Source organism: Podarcis liolepis (genome assembly GCF_965112155.1).
Source record: "Podarcis liolepis genome assembly, chromosome: 10".
In the NCBI taxonomy this organism is placed as follows: Eukaryota; Metazoa; Chordata; class Lepidosauria; order Squamata; family Lacertidae; genus Podarcis; species Podarcis liolepis.
Window position 1 is genome coordinate 22,113,403 of NC_139562.1, and position 18,031 is coordinate 22,131,433.

General features: G+C 43.5%; 1 protein-coding gene across 7 annotated transcripts in view; it reads right to left on the minus strand.

Moving 5' to 3' along the window:
* DGKI (diacylglycerol kinase iota) overlaps positions 1 to 13,553 on the minus strand; it is a 247,578-nt gene extending 234,025 nt beyond the window's left edge. For all 7 annotated transcript variants that reach the window (XM_083461921.1, XM_083461924.1, XM_083461923.1 and 4 more), the window contains exon 1: positions 12,978 to 13,553. In XM_083461921.1, the coding sequence (XP_083318047.1) occupies positions 12,978 to 13,183 (206 nt within the window). In that variant the 5' untranslated portion in view covers positions 13,184 to 13,553. The remainder of the gene's footprint in view (positions 1 to 12,977) is intronic.
* Positions 13,554 to 18,031: the final 4,478 nt, after the last annotated feature.

Genomic DNA, 18,031 nt, shown 5'->3' on the forward strand with positions numbered 1-18,031 from the left:
GAATGGGGCCTCCTGCTGCTGCCATGCCGCTGGAGCACGATTTCTGTTCTCATCCTGAAACAAAGTTCTTAACCCGAGGTACTATTTCTGGGTTAGCAGAGTCTGTAACCTGAAGCATATGTAACCCGAGATACCACTGTACACCAATCCTTGGTCCAAATAACATGAACTTTGTGGTCTCATTGGGTAGGCCTTAGTAGCCTTAAGGAAACCCCACCCTTTAGATCAGCATTTACCAACCTGGTGCCCCCAAGCTGTTTTGAATTACTATTCTCATCAGACCCAGCTAACACTGATGTCTAATGCTGGTGGTAATGGGAGCACAGGCACGCTGGCTGGGGCTGATGAGAGCTGTAGCCAAAAGCATCTGGGAGGCACCAGGACAGCTGCTTTAGAAGCTGTTTACTTTATTTACTTCAATATGTAGGAAACCAGCCCTGTTGCATTTGCAGGAGGTGGGGTGGGGTGGGTGCTTCTGCTCAATTCTACTGAGTGGCAACCTGGACATGCCCTCTCATCACCACTTAAGGATCAGGCTTGTAGTTTCAAAGCTCTTTGGGTCTAGTTTTACTGCTGGCAGCCCAGGTAACAGCTGTGGCCTGGAATGCTTCTCTCAGCAGCTTCAGGTGATTTTCCTTCCAGAAGACAAAAGATCTGCCTGATGTCATTCATGCTTCAGTGACTTTCTGATTCTACTGCTGAAATGCATGCACCTTCCCTTGAAGGCAGTCGAGAAACTTCACCTGGCCCAAAACATTCCGATAGGTATAAGCTGCTAAGATCATATAATACAGTTCTGCTTGGTGCAATATTCAGACAGAATCTAAGTGCATGGGGTAAGCAGATCATGGAGGTCAATATCAGGCCGGTAGACTTCCCTCCTCCATGTACTGAGTATTCCAAGATTTTAGTTATATCCACAGGGATGAACTGTGACTGTAGTGTTAGATGGGAAGATTTGTTTTTTAACAGGAGCCCATCCAGATGCACGGAGGTTTTTTCACCACTGAATTCTGCAACGTGTCACTGGTGCAATAATAGTGGATTAATGGTGGATTTATATTGGACCAGCCACACATTCCACTTTCTTAGCTGTTCCATGATGCCTTCCCAACATTATCCTTTTATTGCCATCTGGAGGGACACTTGCATGATGGCACAACAGATATTTTGTTATTAAGTGGTTCATAAATGATTTTAAACAAACAACCCCAGTTAAAAACAACACACACCCGAACATTTGCGGTATATAAAGGCTATATAAAGGCTTCCCAACTTCATTGGGAAGTTATGGGATGCACACTGATTGGAAACAAAACAGTGTGCCCACCTGGAAACTTTTGCAAGCAAAACGGTATTGAAAGCAAGATGGCATATAACTACCAACATCATGAACACATGAATGTACAAGAAAAAGGATGGGGCCCCAGGACTATCTGATTCCTCATGTTAACTCATCTAAACTAATTCCATCTGCCTTTAGATAACTGTTCTAAAAGCCACATTGAGTTTTAAAATCATTTCAAGAGCTTCTGACTGTCCTGAATTTTGTCTGAAAGGGTTTTTCCCCTCCAGCCAGGAGTCAGATTTATGAATAGTCAACTTTGATAATGTCTATAGTGATGGCTCTTTATGACAGGGAGTCATGCTGAATTTCCCTGTTGGTCTGGTAGCACAAGATTCTGTATCCCTGTTGCTATAATACCACCCCATTATGGAACGTGAAAAGGTTTTGCCAAACCAGAATAAATGATGCAAATGGTAAGACTTTCTGAATCAAATGCATAAAATAAAAAGCAGGATGCAAATGTGCTCCGTTTGCATGCCCCTTAAAAGCTGCAGATTTCAGCTGCTCCTGGAAAAGAATCATTTGAGGACTGAATATGACTGTTGCTGCAATGGTTATTATTGGCATGGAGGTCATGCAGCCATTGACTAGTGGATTTAAATGTCCCATAGGTGTTGGTAACTTAGCAGGCTTATTTTACGGGGTTTTATACAGCTCTCCGGCAGGGCTCTTAGTAAAGGCCTGCAACTGAGCTTCTCCTCTTTCAGGGAAGGATGGGGGAGTCAATACTAGAGGATGGGCTGTATTTAAGGGTACTGGGTCCATTTAATTCACAGAGGCTGAATACAAACACATCCAGGATGTACCTCGACTGTAATTATGACACTGCAAGGAAAGGAGCAGAGAGATGTAAACACATCATTAAATGCAAAACCCTTTGAGCTGCTTTGCAAACATCCACTTAGCATAGACTCAATACAGTGTGCGACTACAGGCAACACAATACACTTAATTGATTTCAATCTACCAGGCACAACACACCTTTTGCTTCAGTGGAAAGTGGCTACAATGCACTTTCTAAATCAAATGCTTTGATTGTCTTTCACTGAGCATCGAGATGATCTGCCTCTTTATACTTGCACCAGTGCAGACTCATTGGGGAATTAATTACTCTGATTATGCGACATGCTACATTGGCTCAAACAGCAAGCTTGTTTGCATCCAAACTATACTGTTTAGCAGGGCTGGAATATATGCCTCCCGGGACCAATCAGGTACATTAGAAGAGCTGCTACACAAATAGTTGCAAATAGTTCTTTGCAATGAACCTGGAAGTGGATAGTAACTAAGTAAACCAGTGTGGCATAGCAGCTAGAGTGCTGGACTAGGACCTGGGAGATCAGGGTTCAAATCCCTGCTCAGCCATGAAACTCACTGGGTGACCTTGGGCTAGTCACCGCCTCTCCGCCTAACCAACCTCACAAGGTTGTTGAGACAATAAAATGGGGAGGAAGAAAACCATGTATGCCACCACAACTAACAAATATGATATATAAATAAATGAAGGATTTGAAAACATGCCCGGCCGCAATCAGCAAGGCAGCCCTCAAACTCACAAACAAGGATTCCCCATAGTTGCAGATGAAATGGAGCAGAGGTGAATATTCATGAAAGCGACTGATGTGTCAGGAATTTATATTTTCTTTTTATTACATCTGTGCGTTTTAAAAACAGTCATTACGAATACTGTATTTACAAACGAGATGGATGTGTCATGAATTGGTGTTTTCTTTTGACAATATCTGTATATTTTAAATATAGTTTTACAAAAGGGAGAGGGTGGGGAGGGGAAATGGAATAGAACTCCACACGCTGGAAAGGCTCCACAGTAAGTCAGCAGTAGGAGCCTTGCGAGTGCAAGGAGCTCCTAAGGGTAGACATGACATGTTGCAGGATCAGTGCCACATTTTGAAAAATGGGAGGGTGGAGCATATTCTGGACCTCATGGAAAGAAAATGGTTTCTTCTCACTGCCTCCTATTGAACCAAAAAGACAGAACCATGCAGAGCAGTACATGCAAAAAAAACAAACAAAACAAAACAAAAACCATGAAGAACTACTGCTTACTCTACCCAAGATCTTTCGCTCCTAATTTAAGCTTAATTCTAGTTATCCTAGATGCAGATAAGAACATGGACCACCACTTCTCTCCTGCACTGCAGTCAGGAAATGGTCACTGCATTTGTGGACCAATCAAGAGATGGTATTAAATGTTTCTTTGCATTTAATATGCAGGTTTGGTTTTGTAAACCCAAGTTGCATCATCTGGTGGGTGGGTGTGTTTACAGCCATAAGGATCACAGCAGGTGTGGTGGGTGGGATTTAACTATTTCCTCCCCTAACTGCTGTCTTCATTGAAGTCCCTTCTGCTGAAATTAATATTTTGCTTAGAGGTGAAATCTCCTGGTGGTGGTGGCATTGAGGGTTTCCTCCCAGGTACAAATCGCACTTATTTCCTTCATAAGTCTAGCAGGAAAGGAAATTGTTAAATCCCACCTGCTTCAATCCCTGTAATTATCAGGAGGTGGGTTTCCCTAGCTTATGCTACTTGCATTTTTTTTAAAAAAATAATCCTTGCAAGTTACATCCAAATACACATTTAACATCATATCTAGTTGGGCTTCTAACTGCACACCATTGGTTGTTAAGCTATATGTTGACCCTTAGGGGACCTATCTTGTTTCGGGCAACCACTCTGTAGCTTTCTTAACCATGAAGATCTCAGACCCTCCCAGTGTCCCTATTTTCCAGGGATGTCCCTGATTTAGAGAAGCTGTTCCGGTTTCTGATTTGATCCTGGAATGTCCCACTTTTCCTTAGGATGTCCCTGTTTTCATTGAAGAAATGTTGGAGGGTATGGAGTTATCCGACCCCTGAGCCTTCTGAAGTCAAATCTCTATAGGGAAGGTTTTTTTTAAAAAAAAATAATGTTTTATTATGTTTTTATATATGTTGGAAGCTACCCAGAGTGGCTGGGGCAACCCGGTAAAATGTGTGTAGTAAAATTATTATTATGGAATGAGACATCCCTATTTTTATCAGAGAAATGTTGGAGGGTATGAGATCTGCTGCTGTAGGCAGTACTGAGCTAGATCTGACTCAGTTCTGGTGTGACTTCCTTCTTTCCTAACAGCTGCACTGGCTTCCTTTTCATTGCGGGATGGAGGAGGGCAATTGTTGGTTATCATCTTTAAAGCCCTAAATGGCTTGGACCCGGGATCCCTTAAAGGTAAATGAGCCTGCCTGTCCTTTAGGATAAATGCAAGAAAGGAATTTCCCCCTTTCTTGCACTCAGGGTGGTATAGATGGGTAGCTAATTAGCTCTGAATGCTTTCCCCCACCTCCTCTGCCCGAGCACCACTGCTGAGCTGGAATGCCTCCCACAAATCCCTTTTTTCCCTTTCCTCTTTATTATTTTTGCAATTAATACCTTTAAAAGGGTGGTGCTGTGATGTGGTTACAAATGCAAATCACTATGTAGAAGGCAGGAAGTTCTATTTGGATTAAGCCACAAAGGCTGCCTTACATCAGAGCACAACAGCGGTTACTCAAGCCACCTGGACAAGTTTCAAGAGGTAGTGTGTGTTTGCGTGTTTGTGTGTGTTCAGTGCTGACAGCTAACACATTCATCTGTATTCATGGGTTTGTATTGAGCAGGAGAGGCTCTCACTGCGCTCCGGTGATTGTAGAGGACTCGGGAGGAACAGCTGGGAGCGGCCCTCCAGCATCTGCTCCCTGATGTGGTTGCTCACTCTGCCTAATGGTAGGACCGGCCCCAGTCTTGGAAGGCAACAGGAGCTGCTAGGAATGTTACCTGTCCCTGCATAGCCCAGCACAAGGTTCCATCCCTTGGTCTTGCTATGTGTGCTATATATGCACATCTCTCCCTCTCCCTCCCTCCCTCCCCCCCCTCTCTCTCTAAGCACTGAACCGCCAAATAGGTTTGGGGGCTGGAGCCTGCTGAGCTCGGGCTCATACTAAGCCCTGACAAATGAGGAAGGAGTGTGCAAGCCTCCTTCGCACTTCTTAATGACAAGTCTCTCTTGCTTTCCTTCTCCGCTACCTCTGCCCACTTTCCACTCACTGCCGAAGTTATTAAGCTCCATTGCAGGAGTCTGGGTTATTTTGCAGAGAAGGCTTTTCTCAATAATGGAAGCCATAAATGCAGATGAATGGTGTGCATTAGCTGTCAACACTGAACACACACGCACAGGGCGCCCCCGAGCCAACCGTTTGAAACTTGTCAAGGTGCCTCGAGGAACTGCTGTGGTGCTCTTGCGTAAACCAACCTTTGTGGCTAATCCCAATTGAGCTTCCTGCCTCATTGTGCAGTTATTTACATTTGTAAATCCATCACAGCATCACCCTTTTTAAGGCAGTAATTGTGAAGAAGAAGAAAAATAAGGAGGATAAGAAAAGGGAAAAATTGGATTTGTGGGAGGCATTGCAGTTCAGCAGTGGTGTTTTGGCACAGGAGGTGGGGAGAAAGCGTTCAGATCTAGGTATTTACTGAGACTCTTTGCTATAAATGTCGGAAAGGGGGAATTCCTCATGGGATAAACTTGTTTCAAAAGGCACTAAGATGTGCAAATCAAGAGGTGCAGAAAAGCATTCAGCTTTCTTTTGCATGCTGGCAAGTCAAACAGAATTAATGACATACCTCAGGAAGTTGTTATTTAAAGGTTATTGTAAATGCCTTCTGTGCTTAAAGATATGGAATTCACTGCATGCCCACACACAAGGAAAGACAAACAACTTCTGCTATTCTGCCCTCTCTCTCTCTCTATATATATATACCCTGCACTAACACATATTTCAAACATCTTTCATTCTCTCTGCTAGTGTGGGTTTGCCTCCATCCAGATGATCTCATTGGCATAAGAGCTCTGATGCATGAACAGAACATATGGGCCCATGAAGAGAGAGGCAGAGAGGAGAGAATACTGAATCTGAAACTTCCATATAGTTACTATGGTTAACAGAATTTCCAGATTAAGCTGCTGACTACCTCTGAATACCAGGTGCAAGGTTGTAGTTCCAGAAAGCCAGTCGGTGAATCCAGTGGCTGTAGCAGCCTTCTCCAGCCTATTGCCCTCCAGTTGTTTTCAACTATAATTCCCATCAACCCTAGCCAGCATGGTCAATGGTCAGGGATGATAGGGATTGTAGTCCAACAACATCTGGAGAGCCACAGGCCTGGGAAAGCTAGATTTTCTATCACAGAAATCTGAATCCAGATGTTATCTTCTTCAGCCATGGTTTAATTGTATACTATTCAGCAAGTCAGCAGTTTAATCTTGAAGACAGGATACCATGGTTTCTCATGAGGTGAATGGACTATGGTGAGCCTGGGGCTGACACTCTTCCTCTCCTCTCTCCATTCTCTCTTATGCAGTAGAGAAGCAGGCCAGAATGATCTGCTTCCAATTTTAAACTAATCACAGTTCCTTGTGATGTGCAAACCCAAGGAACTGTGGTTTGTTGAAACTATGGTTAGTGAGAACAAGCTAGCATCTGAAACCACTATAATTATGCCCTTTTCTCACAACTTATAGCTTAAACAAACCCCCTTTTCCTGTCAAGAATTGGTTTATTTAAAATCAGGAGAAACAGTTTCTTTTTCTTCTTTTTATGGGCATGAGAGAGGAAGGGAGGGAAATGGAGAGGTCGTGCATCTCAGGCTTGCTGTGGCTTGTTCACATTGTGAGAAGGCATGGTTCCCTATTATTTCTGAACTAATCCACTGTTTCTCAACTTCATTCCATCCTATGTAGAGTTCAAATAGTAGCCTCTTGTCTCCTGTCTTGTGTGTTTCCCCTTTCTACCCTATGTGACCAAGGACACAACTCACCAAGGAGGAGCGAAGTCCCTAAATAACTTCAGGATAAAGCATATCATACTCCTTCTGAGTTAAGAGGTTGGACAACCCGGCCGTTAGAAAAACCTTGAGGATTATAGATTATAGGGCAGAGGGGTAGGTCCATGTCATGGAATGGTTAGACAGAGGAATGGTGGGAGGAACCAGCTGGGGAATCACCAAGGGAAGAAGGCTCAGAGCCCAGGGAGTGCTGGTGGGATGTCAGTGAGTGGGAAGAGGGAGAAAATTGGGAAGAGGAGGTGTCAGAAATTGAAGAGATAACAGGTTTCAGTGAGCTGAGAGAGTCTGTGGCAGAAGAAAGTCCAGAATTAGAGACAGAAGCTGAAACAGAAGAATGGGATGAGGGAGGCCAAGAGGCAGAGATGAGTCAGGCAAAGTCATGGGCGTCTCCCTCTGCTGCTGAAACAAGCTCTTCTCTCCCCATTGCCTCTCAGAAACAGAAGAGGCATGAAAAGGGCAGAGAAGAGTCTCTGATTGAGGAGGGGGTGGGGACTTTCAGTCTCAGCAACAGATTTTCATGGAGGAAAACCACCGGTAATGAGCTGCTGTGCTCATTAGGCCTAACACTCAACCAAGTCTGTGGAGGGTGTGTTTTTGGAGTTAACTCCATCTTTGAACTGTATGATTACTGACCGGTACACTCCTGTGACAGTCCATTATTACCTTCTTGTCCTGCTTACTGGCTTACTCCAGGGGTGGGAAACCTTATCCAGCACGATTCCCTTCTGGAAATCCTGCTGGAGGCCACGTAATGGGTGGCGCCTGAGGCTAAAGTGGGGAGAGTGGTGAATGGAAATTTCGCCTCTGTATACAATGGTCATTTCTATAAACACTCAACACACGCCTTCCTTTCCTCCATCCAGGACAGCAAGAAGCATAATCGGAGCTCAAGGATACATTCTGGACAGGCAAAGGACTCAAGGAGGCTGCAAGGCGGGTCCAGTGAGGTTTGTGACCTGGAGAGGAAGGTTGTAGCTACAGAGGGTGTGGCTTGTCACCCATTCCTGAAAACAGGATGCCAGACTATTTCAGCAGTCCAGTTGGACAATGCTTTTGTGACGATGTATATTCTTTCCCATGCTTCAAAATGTGGTAAATTGGCTTTGTTTCAAGCTCTTCTGCTTTTTCTACAGATTGGGAGTCTGAACACCTCTCCCAGAGCCCTACCCTGATGGTGCTACTGGTCTTGATGATCCATTAGCCTGACTTAGCAGAGCTTCACTTACGCACAAGCTGAGCAAAAGGCAAATGGGGTTTTTACTCCCCAGGAGTGCAGAAGAGCATAGCCACCTCTGAAATGAAGGAAGTTCCAGGAACACACACACACACACCAATACATTTCATAGCATCAGAGGGTGGTAAGTTTTCATTAATATTTTTTATCTATTAAAGATAGAAAAGCAAAATTCAATAAAATGCGTGCAGCAGTCTACACTCTCCAGCCCCACTGATGCAAATGCAGAAATCAACTAATTGCCTGTGGTTCTGCATTAGGCACTTCTACCTGGATCATTATCAAACCCACCTGTAGAACTCGCCATCTCTGACTGCTGCAGGCCGCTACTAGGAAGCCTGGCATTAACTTCCATGTTTCAAAACTGTTGGAAAAGGGGAGCAGGCAGGCAGCGAGCGGCAACAGAAATGTTTCAGGGATGGTTGTGGCCATTGAATGTATTGTTTTGCGTCACTGACTAAGGTCAGCGGGGAATGAATCACTCCAGGTTTTGCACTCATCAGCTAGGCTGTCATCTCTTGTTTACAAAGTCAAAAGAGCCAGTCCATGTGTGTCAAGTGGTCTGCTGATGCTACCTTTCAGAAAGCAACAGATCTCTCTCTGCAAGCATTTGAAAGCAGGCTGTTTAAAAACCATCTCCACACACAAGCTTACAGCTTTGAAATCCCATCCTTGTACCTCCAGCAGGTGCAGAAGCTGGCCAAAATGACTAGTCAACACAAACTTGGAAATCTCCTCTCATTTCACCTACCTACATTTCACCTACATGGGAGGCGAGATAATCAAAACAGTTATTCTGCCAGCATTGGCTAGGCAAGGCTTCATTATCTCAGGGGTGGATAACCTTTCTCAGCTCAGGGGCCACATTCCCTTCTGGGCAATCTTCCGGAGGCCACACACAAGTGTTGGGTGGGACCAGAGGCAAAGGTAGGTGGATCAATGAAAGTAAATTTACCCTTATGCAATAGGCTAGTTTCTACACCCTCTCTCTATCCAAGGAAGCAAGAGATATTATCTGAGTTCAGGAACACATTCCAGCCAGTCGAAGACCTTCAATAAGGGTGTGAAGCAAAGCTAGTAGGAAGTGTAGAGATGCGAGGAAGTGTCTGTCTGGGGAGAGTCCTGATGGCCAGATAAGGAGGGTTAGAAGACCACATTTTGGTCCCTGGGCCTGCAGTTTCCAACACCTGATTTATCTAACCCGGAACACAAAATTCTTTCGGCAACTGAACACAGAGTTGTGTTCAGAGAGGACCAGGTGAAAGGGAACAGAACTTGCATATTCCTTGGGCTACCCCAGTGAAAAATAGCAATCCATCCAAACCAGGCACCTAATTTTATGTGCATCGTTCCATTTATTTCATTGAAACTATCACATACTTGCACTCGTTTACAAAATGGGGGTACCAAGGTTTCTGAATTCCTCTTCTCCTTTGAAATTAGCACGGCATATTTAGATGCCCAGAGAATCCCTGGGTGTGTTTAAGCTTTATGCTTATGTTTGTCTGTATTCCCCAGGATGCTCTCTACAGGGAGCTGGCTTCAGGCACCAGACACATTGGCAGACCAGCTCCGCGTTGCAAAGAAGTCTGCAAACATGACATGAAGGCTGGCAACATCAACCCTGCCATGTAGGAATCCCTTGCATATAACTGCGGTGCCGGGAGACAGGCAGGTCATGCATCCATGGCAGTGACCAGAGGAGGAATGACTGCTGGGAGGAGTGTAGAGAGAAGAAACACCATGGTGCACTTGTAACAGCAAAACCAGACACCTTCATCTGCCCCAGCTGCAACCAAACATGTCTCTCCTGTATCAGTCTCTACAACAGCCACAGCAGGCACTGCAACCTTCTGACAGCTTGACTTCACCCCCAAAGGCACACTCCTCCATTGTCTCCTGAGACAGACAGATGCCAGTCAATCATCTGTATTCACTCAACTCATCTCTATGGCATATTTGGTAGGATCACCATGATGCTGCCTTCATAGAGTGTGATGCCCCAAGTTATTCAGGGGCCTTTATCTCACTCTTGAACTAATTTTGGTTATTTTTAATTAGAAATTGCTAAGAGACGTTTTCTCAAAATAACTGGCCGTGTCCTTACACAAGCATTTACTGTCATACAGCACTGGAGCCTGAGGCTCATGTCATAATTTACACAAGATACCGATATTTCACAGAGTTAACCCCATAGCATAAACCAAAGCTAGCACTTAGACAAAATTGCTCAGATATTGAAGCTGGGACCTAGAGACTTGTTTGAGAAGACTACAGGGGAAATCATAAAAGTAGAGCCAAACATTTACCAAAAACTTTAATTTAGCTTGTCTCTAACTTCAGGTTTCAGAGGGCCAGATTAAACAAACCACGACTTACAAATTAAAATGAGATGGCGTGATTTTTATTTTGGCAAGGTAAAAGAAATAGTCCTGAAGGAAAACAAGAAAGTGATGGAAAATATTTTGCTGGCAACTTGTATATAATCTTGGTATGAGTTTATAAAATATTGGAATGACAAATCTCAACATAATACTCTTATGGTAGCACTATTGGAGATAATTTAATTTGAACCAATACCTATTATGTAAGCTAAAATCTAGAAACCCTTAAAGTTATAAAACATTTTTTTAATCACACTCTGACGGTTGTGTTAACCCTGAGAAACAGAATGTATCTGGGGTGCAATAGGCTTTTTTTCTCTTTTCTTTTCCTTAAAGTATGTCTATATTGTAGTTTGGATTTTTGTGTTAACTTCCAGAATATTAATAAGCATCAGCAATACAATGTTTGTCTTTTCCTCCTTTTACCATTTGCTGAAGTATGTTTGGCAGAATCGTAACAATATTTTATTATTTTTTTAAAAATGAAATGAAAAATACAGCTTCATTAAAGTAAAAGAAGTAGGCACACAATGTAACCATCCACACAGCTGGGCAAATACTAACACTTACATAATGGTTCATAACTGATGTGAGGATTTCTTCTTCAAAAGATTCCTGAAGCCTTGGACAGGCTACCCAAAATTGTTCTCTGTTGCTTTTCCAAGGAAACATTTTCATCCCCACCCCACCCCCCAATAAAGGAACAGGTAGATTCAGTTGTCTTCTTTTAATTGTTTCTATTTTTAAAACTGGGGATCAAAAACTTCCAGAATAACTCCACTTCCCTGGCAGACAGCACTTCTGAACCCACTCTGGATAATCCTGAAGTTCCTGATCGCAAACAGACCTTTTTAAACCCTCACCATCTTTTCTGAGGCACTGCTGTCTGTTTGGAGAGGGATTGTAAACAAGATCAGGATTTCTTTTTTAGCACAAGCCAGATTGGTTAGAGGAGGGGGGAAACCAGTAGACAATTATGATGCTACCCTCACCCTAATCCCTGGCATTGCTTGCAACATTATTCTGGCAGCGTGACTCCCACATCCTGCTGTTACAGTGCTACCTACACATACATTCGAGCATAACAAATTGGCGTTACTGCACAACGTTAACTCTTTAGCAGCTACCTTATATATCACTTGTCTCCTAATATATACAGACGCAGCTATAGATTTTATAATATTTTCTCACACACGTAATCCCAAAGGGAATTACTACGGTATCACATACATAACATGATGCTATCAATGTCTAACATATAATGCTGTCAACAAAGATTAGGTCTACATGTAGGAATGTGAAGTCCTTTGCGGTACCACTCTAAGTGCCAATACAAATGCATCAGTTGCCTTCCCCCCCACCCCCAGCTCTGGAAAAAAATAATGCAACATTTGGGGCAGCAGCTGTTTTGCTGCCGTGTGTGCATAAACTGACCTGACACAGAAACACACATTATGCGCGACACAGAATTCCTGGTGCACTGATTTCAACCGTAAGATTATCTCTCTCCAGGCAAGGCTGCCCACATACCATGTAGCTTTCAGAGGAGGGGGGAAAGGGGGGGTAAAACCTCATGAAACTGCATCCCTCCAAAACAACCATCAGAATCCTCAAAGCTTTTTATCCTCTCCTACAAGAACGTTACAGCAGTAGGTCCTGACTTATTGCAAGGTTGAAATCTATCATCTTGAAGCTTCCCTCTGCATAAAATCATACCATTAAAACTCTGAATTAGCACAACTGAAGTAAATAGCCCCTCGCTGGTCCCATGTTCACAGTCAGGTAGATGAGAATTTCCAAACTGGGTGTGAAACCTACCACCCAGATCGAAGGAGCAGCGGGGCAGGGGGTAAAAGTGAGCTAAGGGCAATGACCTCGTCTACATTAAGTAATGACAAGTATACACTAAATTCACTTGCACTTAAGGTATCTATCTCCCTGAGAGATTACAAGGGAAACTTGGAAGATTGGAGCTAGACAAGACTTTCCCTATCACTCTGTCCTAGGGAACTTCTGACGATGGGTACATTATGAGGCTCAAGGAGACTCAGCCACAGACACACGTGTATGCCCCTTCTCACGTGGGAGAAAGCGCACCCGGAATGACACTCCTGCTTTGCCTCCTTCACCCACCTGTAGGACACCTGTTTCCTGAAGGTTAAACTCTTCAGCTTCTCTTCCAAGGATTCTTCCTTCTGAGCGGTTAGTGCGGGCTCTTCCGGGTCCTCTGTTCCCGCGGCTGCACTCCTAGGGTCCCCGCCACCTTCAGCTCCCCGGCAAGCGTTGCTGCTGCCTCCCGCAGCCCCCTTCTCCTCGCCGGCTGTGGAAGGCGGGTTCATCGCGGTGCTGAACGGACAGCGACCCGCGAGGAAAGCGGAGGAGAAGGCGAGGGGAGTTTCGCGGTCAAGGGCTGCCGGGGACTGGGGTGAGAAGGGTGCTTCCCTCCCTGCCTGCCTCTGCTTCTGCCGGAGCGGGGCTCCCCTCAGCGAGCCACTGGTCCAGGCGGCTGCAAATGGCAGCACCTTCCCGCAGCATCCATCGGCGGCCGCACTGGCTGCAGCGGGGCATTGTGGGAAACTCCCTACCTCCCGCCTCCGCTCTGGCCAATCAGAGCCTCCTCCCCTCCTGCTGCTCCTCCCGCCACGCCCGCTCGAAAAGGACAGCAGGAGCAGCTGCACCTTAAAACCTGGCCAGACTCCTCTGTTTTGTGTGTGCGTGCCGGATGGGGGTGGGGGGGTGGGAGAGAGAGTTGGGGCGGGGCTACAGACGGACGCCCCGTTTTGTGCAGCATCCAGAAGCGTTTGGACTGGAGGGATGGAGGGGCATAAGTTGCGTGGACGTCTCCAGTGTGTTAGGATGAGGTGGAGTGCCTTTTATTTTTTATTATTTAGCAGTCCTTCTCGGGGGGAGAAAACTGGAAGCATCAGCACAGTGGAGAGTGAAGGGTGTTGAGAGCCCGTTATGTAGCAGGAATAAAAGGCGTAAGAAAGCGCTTGCTGAAGATTTTGGACAGCGGAGTATATGTTGCCAGCGGTCCTCCAGCAAGGGGCAGCTTCGGGTGAAACCATCACGCGTTATTATGCCCAGAAGCAACTTTCCTGCTGGAACAAGAGCTTACTTAAGCCATTAGATTCGCTTGAGGGCGGCAGGGGCGGGAAGATAGCCTATTAGCAAACCCATAGCCCTCTTTCCACCAGTGCAGAATCACCACTGAGTACAACACCCATGTGTGTGTGTGTGTGTGTGTAATCCATAGCAGTGTCAATGAACCTTCATGTGTACCTGCTGGGAGCAACCATCCCTTTCAGCAAAAGCTCAGTAGCACTAATGCACATAGGCACATAGGCATGATGAGAAGCAAAGTTATTTAGGCAGTCTTGATGAGATCTGGTATTCCACCCTCTGGCTAGTTCCAGCTTCACCCCTGCCTTGGGGATTCATGGCTGTCAGAGGCAGAGTGGTGGACCTAAATTCCTTTTTAACGGAAGCTACTATTCCACATTACAAGCACTCAACCAGCCACCAATACAATCCACATAGAATGATGGTAATGGAAGGGAACTTGAAGTCCTTATAGTGTAACCTCCTGTCAGAGCTCTAAGTCACCTTTTCTTTTAGCCAAGTGAGAAAATAGATAGGATGGAGACTAAATTACACTGGAACCTGCATGGTGTCTTGCATGGAGACTCTACAGATTGTGAACAATATTGCATATATTTTGGAATTACCCCATAATTCGAACTTTCTGCAAGGTCTGATCAGGGAAACAGCTGGTTATTTATTGCATTAGAACCAAAAGGACTTTATGAGTGATTTTTTGAAGGGAATTATTGATAATGATTTGGAACGGGTTATTAATTTAAATGCTCGATTTTTAGTAGAGACCAAAGAGGAATGGTTATGTGAATATTTGGAACTGGCCAAATTGATGGATATAAGAAGACTAAAGCCAATGAATACAGTCAAGAAGGAACAGAGGTGCTTGAATGATTATTTAGAAAGACAAGGTTCTAATGTAAAAAATTGGCTGTGTCTAGAATTTCCTCGTGAATGGAAAAGGGGAAACATACATATCTATATATTAAGATGAAAATAATACTGGAATACAGATAAAATATGAAATGTGAAAGGAAGTGTTGTGAGAGTGATGGAAGTCTATTATTATTACTGTTATTTTGTAAAATAGTGTTTATTGTATTAAAATATTATACTTTTCTTTATTCTTTTACTGTCTACTTTTCTTTGCATTTTTTTCTTCTCTATTTTTTTCTTTCTTTATATTATTCTTTGATATCGATGTATTTACTTGGTATCGATGTATTTACTTTGAGAGAGAGACCAACCAGTCAAGCTTCTAAGATAATGAGCAGGTGATTTCAGAGATCAAATTGAGATTGTGCATTATGACAAGAACCTTGACTTGGTAACATATGTTAGTTAAAGTGTCACATGCTTTAGCCCTCAGAACTCTAGCTGCTGCATTCTGCTCCAGCTGAAGTTTCCAGACTATGTCCAAGCATGGGCCCACATACAAGGGCATTGCAGTAGCCTAGTCTTGAGGTTACCAATGCCTAGACTACAGTGGCCAAGAGATCCCGATCTATATATGGCTGCAGAGGGCATACCAGCCAAAGCTGGTAAAAGGCACTCTTAACCACAGCTGTGTTGGACTGCTAATAAACATGTATCCAGGAGTACTCCAAATGTACTTGAGGTACCTAGGCCTCTGCTATTGGTAAGAAAATAAACAAAGAGAGAAAAAGCACAAGTTTTTATATAGCAAAATGTTTGTATTTTTGTTTCGCTGGCTTTAATATTCTTGAATTTTTTTAAAAAAATGTTCTAAGTTTTAATAAACTTAAGTAAATCAATGCTCTAAGAAACACAATCCTTCCTGCAATAAATTTATTTAAAAAAATAAAACTAGGTTATTAATCTAGCATATAACCTGCACCATTTGCTAAATTTGCCTTCTCTCTTGCTCCCCCCCCCCCCCAGTCAATAAAAATATATTAGGGAGAGGTAGGTCAGAGCATCCATGCTGGCCTAAATCCTCTCTCACGCAGGATTTATTTATGCATTAATCTCCTTTAATTTTCACCCCACCCCCTGCCTGCTTTTAGTGCAAAATAAAACATGCAGTTTTAAAGAGTCATCACTCGATGCAAAGATTTTAGACACAGATGGATTGGCATTTCATTAGATCTGCCCTAGGCCTGCTGGACATCTATCTGCAAGGGGGTGGATATCCACTGGTCAAAGGTGGCCCTCAAATATACCTGAGATAAATGCATGCAACACTGAGTATTGGCTGAACTGCAGTCATTTTTCAGCTTTACAAGCTCTCCCAATACCCCGCAAATCTTGTAAACAAAACACAATGATTAGTTCAGTGTTTTCTATGAAGCAAAAGGCAAGTCCATGACTGTGAGACACATTACTGCTTTTGATCTCTTACCATTTGGAGGTAACACTGGACAATAGGCTGTCAGCATGAAAAGGAAGCTAGAAGTACTCCAAGCATTAAAGCATGGTGTTTGGGTTAAAGCAGGTGACTGCTGTAAATACATGTGGAGGAAAATAAACAGCACAATGATAGGAGATGCCTTTTCTTTAGGAAAATATTTATTTGCAAGGAAACAGATAAAGCAATACATATTTTCACTGTACTCAGCTACTTTAAAAAAAAAAGAACTTAGTTTGCTGCTTGGTTTAAAACCTGTCTGCTAAATAAAAGGTTCTTTACACACAAAAAACTCTTACCTAACCCACCCACCCTCCCACCTGTTTGAAATATGAATGATCACATGTGGACACACCTAAAAGAGCAGTGCATGTAGAAAAAGTATAAATACAAAAAGAAAAGGCATTTAACATAGTAAAAACAACACAACAAAGAACATTAACAGTTTAAGTAAAAAAAGGGGGGGTATTATTGTAATTTACCCAAACTTTCTGAACTCTTCTCATGCTTTTTGCTAAATTCCCATATTTTATAAAGACAATTCCATTTAAATGCAGACTAGCAAAAAAACTATATTTGCCTATTCACATAGCTGTACGAGTACTGGAAATGAAAATATTTGGGCAGAAGGAGGCTGACTTAGATGGCCTAGTGTAACAGTTGCGGCTCCTCTATGGCTACATAGAGTAGTTGAAATCCTGCACCCAGTGAATATATGCCTTGACCCACTGCATTTTGTGGATCCGAATGCATGGAACTTACAGAACTGCAACTTTTATGTTAGGCAATAAATCTAAGCTATATCGTCTTGTAACACATTCTGGTATTTAAGCCAATGGGAAATGCTTGCTTGGATGAGATCTGCGTGTGTAAATTTGAGTTTCCATGCACACTAAATCTGGCTGAATGTATTTAGATTTATGGTGCAAAGTGAGGTAAGTGGTATCTTCTTTGGTGGAAGCCCTGTTCAAGATCATCTGCCATGATTGGTCATGCTCCTTTAATAAACCACCTCCAGGTTTTCAATCTAGAGATGTATGAAGACAGACTCTTTGAAATTAAGAGGAGAAATCCACCCTATGGGGCAGTTGCTTGGGGCTAGCTCAAGGACTGCACCTCCTTCTCTCCCCCAGCCACAGCGCCTAGGTTCTTTGAAAACTTCCAGATTCCACAGAGTTTGCCAGCAGTTTCGGGGAACTGGTGCAATGCACTGGGAATCCAAATTTTGAACAGAAATCCATGGAGAAACCCATTGCACCCATAATCCTATTCTCAGCACAACCTCCTCTAGCAGTTTAGAATAGGGCCTGCTGCTCAGCACATCACAAAAACTGAGATGTAAAAGTTTAGCAGTCTGTGTGCTAGGCCATCTAAGTTACAGCCCTGAAAAGGCATTTGGAACTGGAATACAGGGAAACACGAATGACACCCAAGATAAAGGGTGGAAATGCTGTTTGAATGTTACAAGTGTGAAAATCAAGAGATACACTGCTGAAGATAGATCACCAATGTTCTTGGGGATTAGACATCAAATAAGTTGCACATGTTTCTACATACATAACGGACAAGAACTTCCCCATCATGGCTAATGCTACAAAATTAAGATATATCATCATTTGATTGAATCAAACCAAATATGCCTGTGTGGTGCATGACTACTATAGAACTGTAAATAGTCCTCACCAGTTATGACCAGACAGCTCTGCCAACATGCCTATACAAC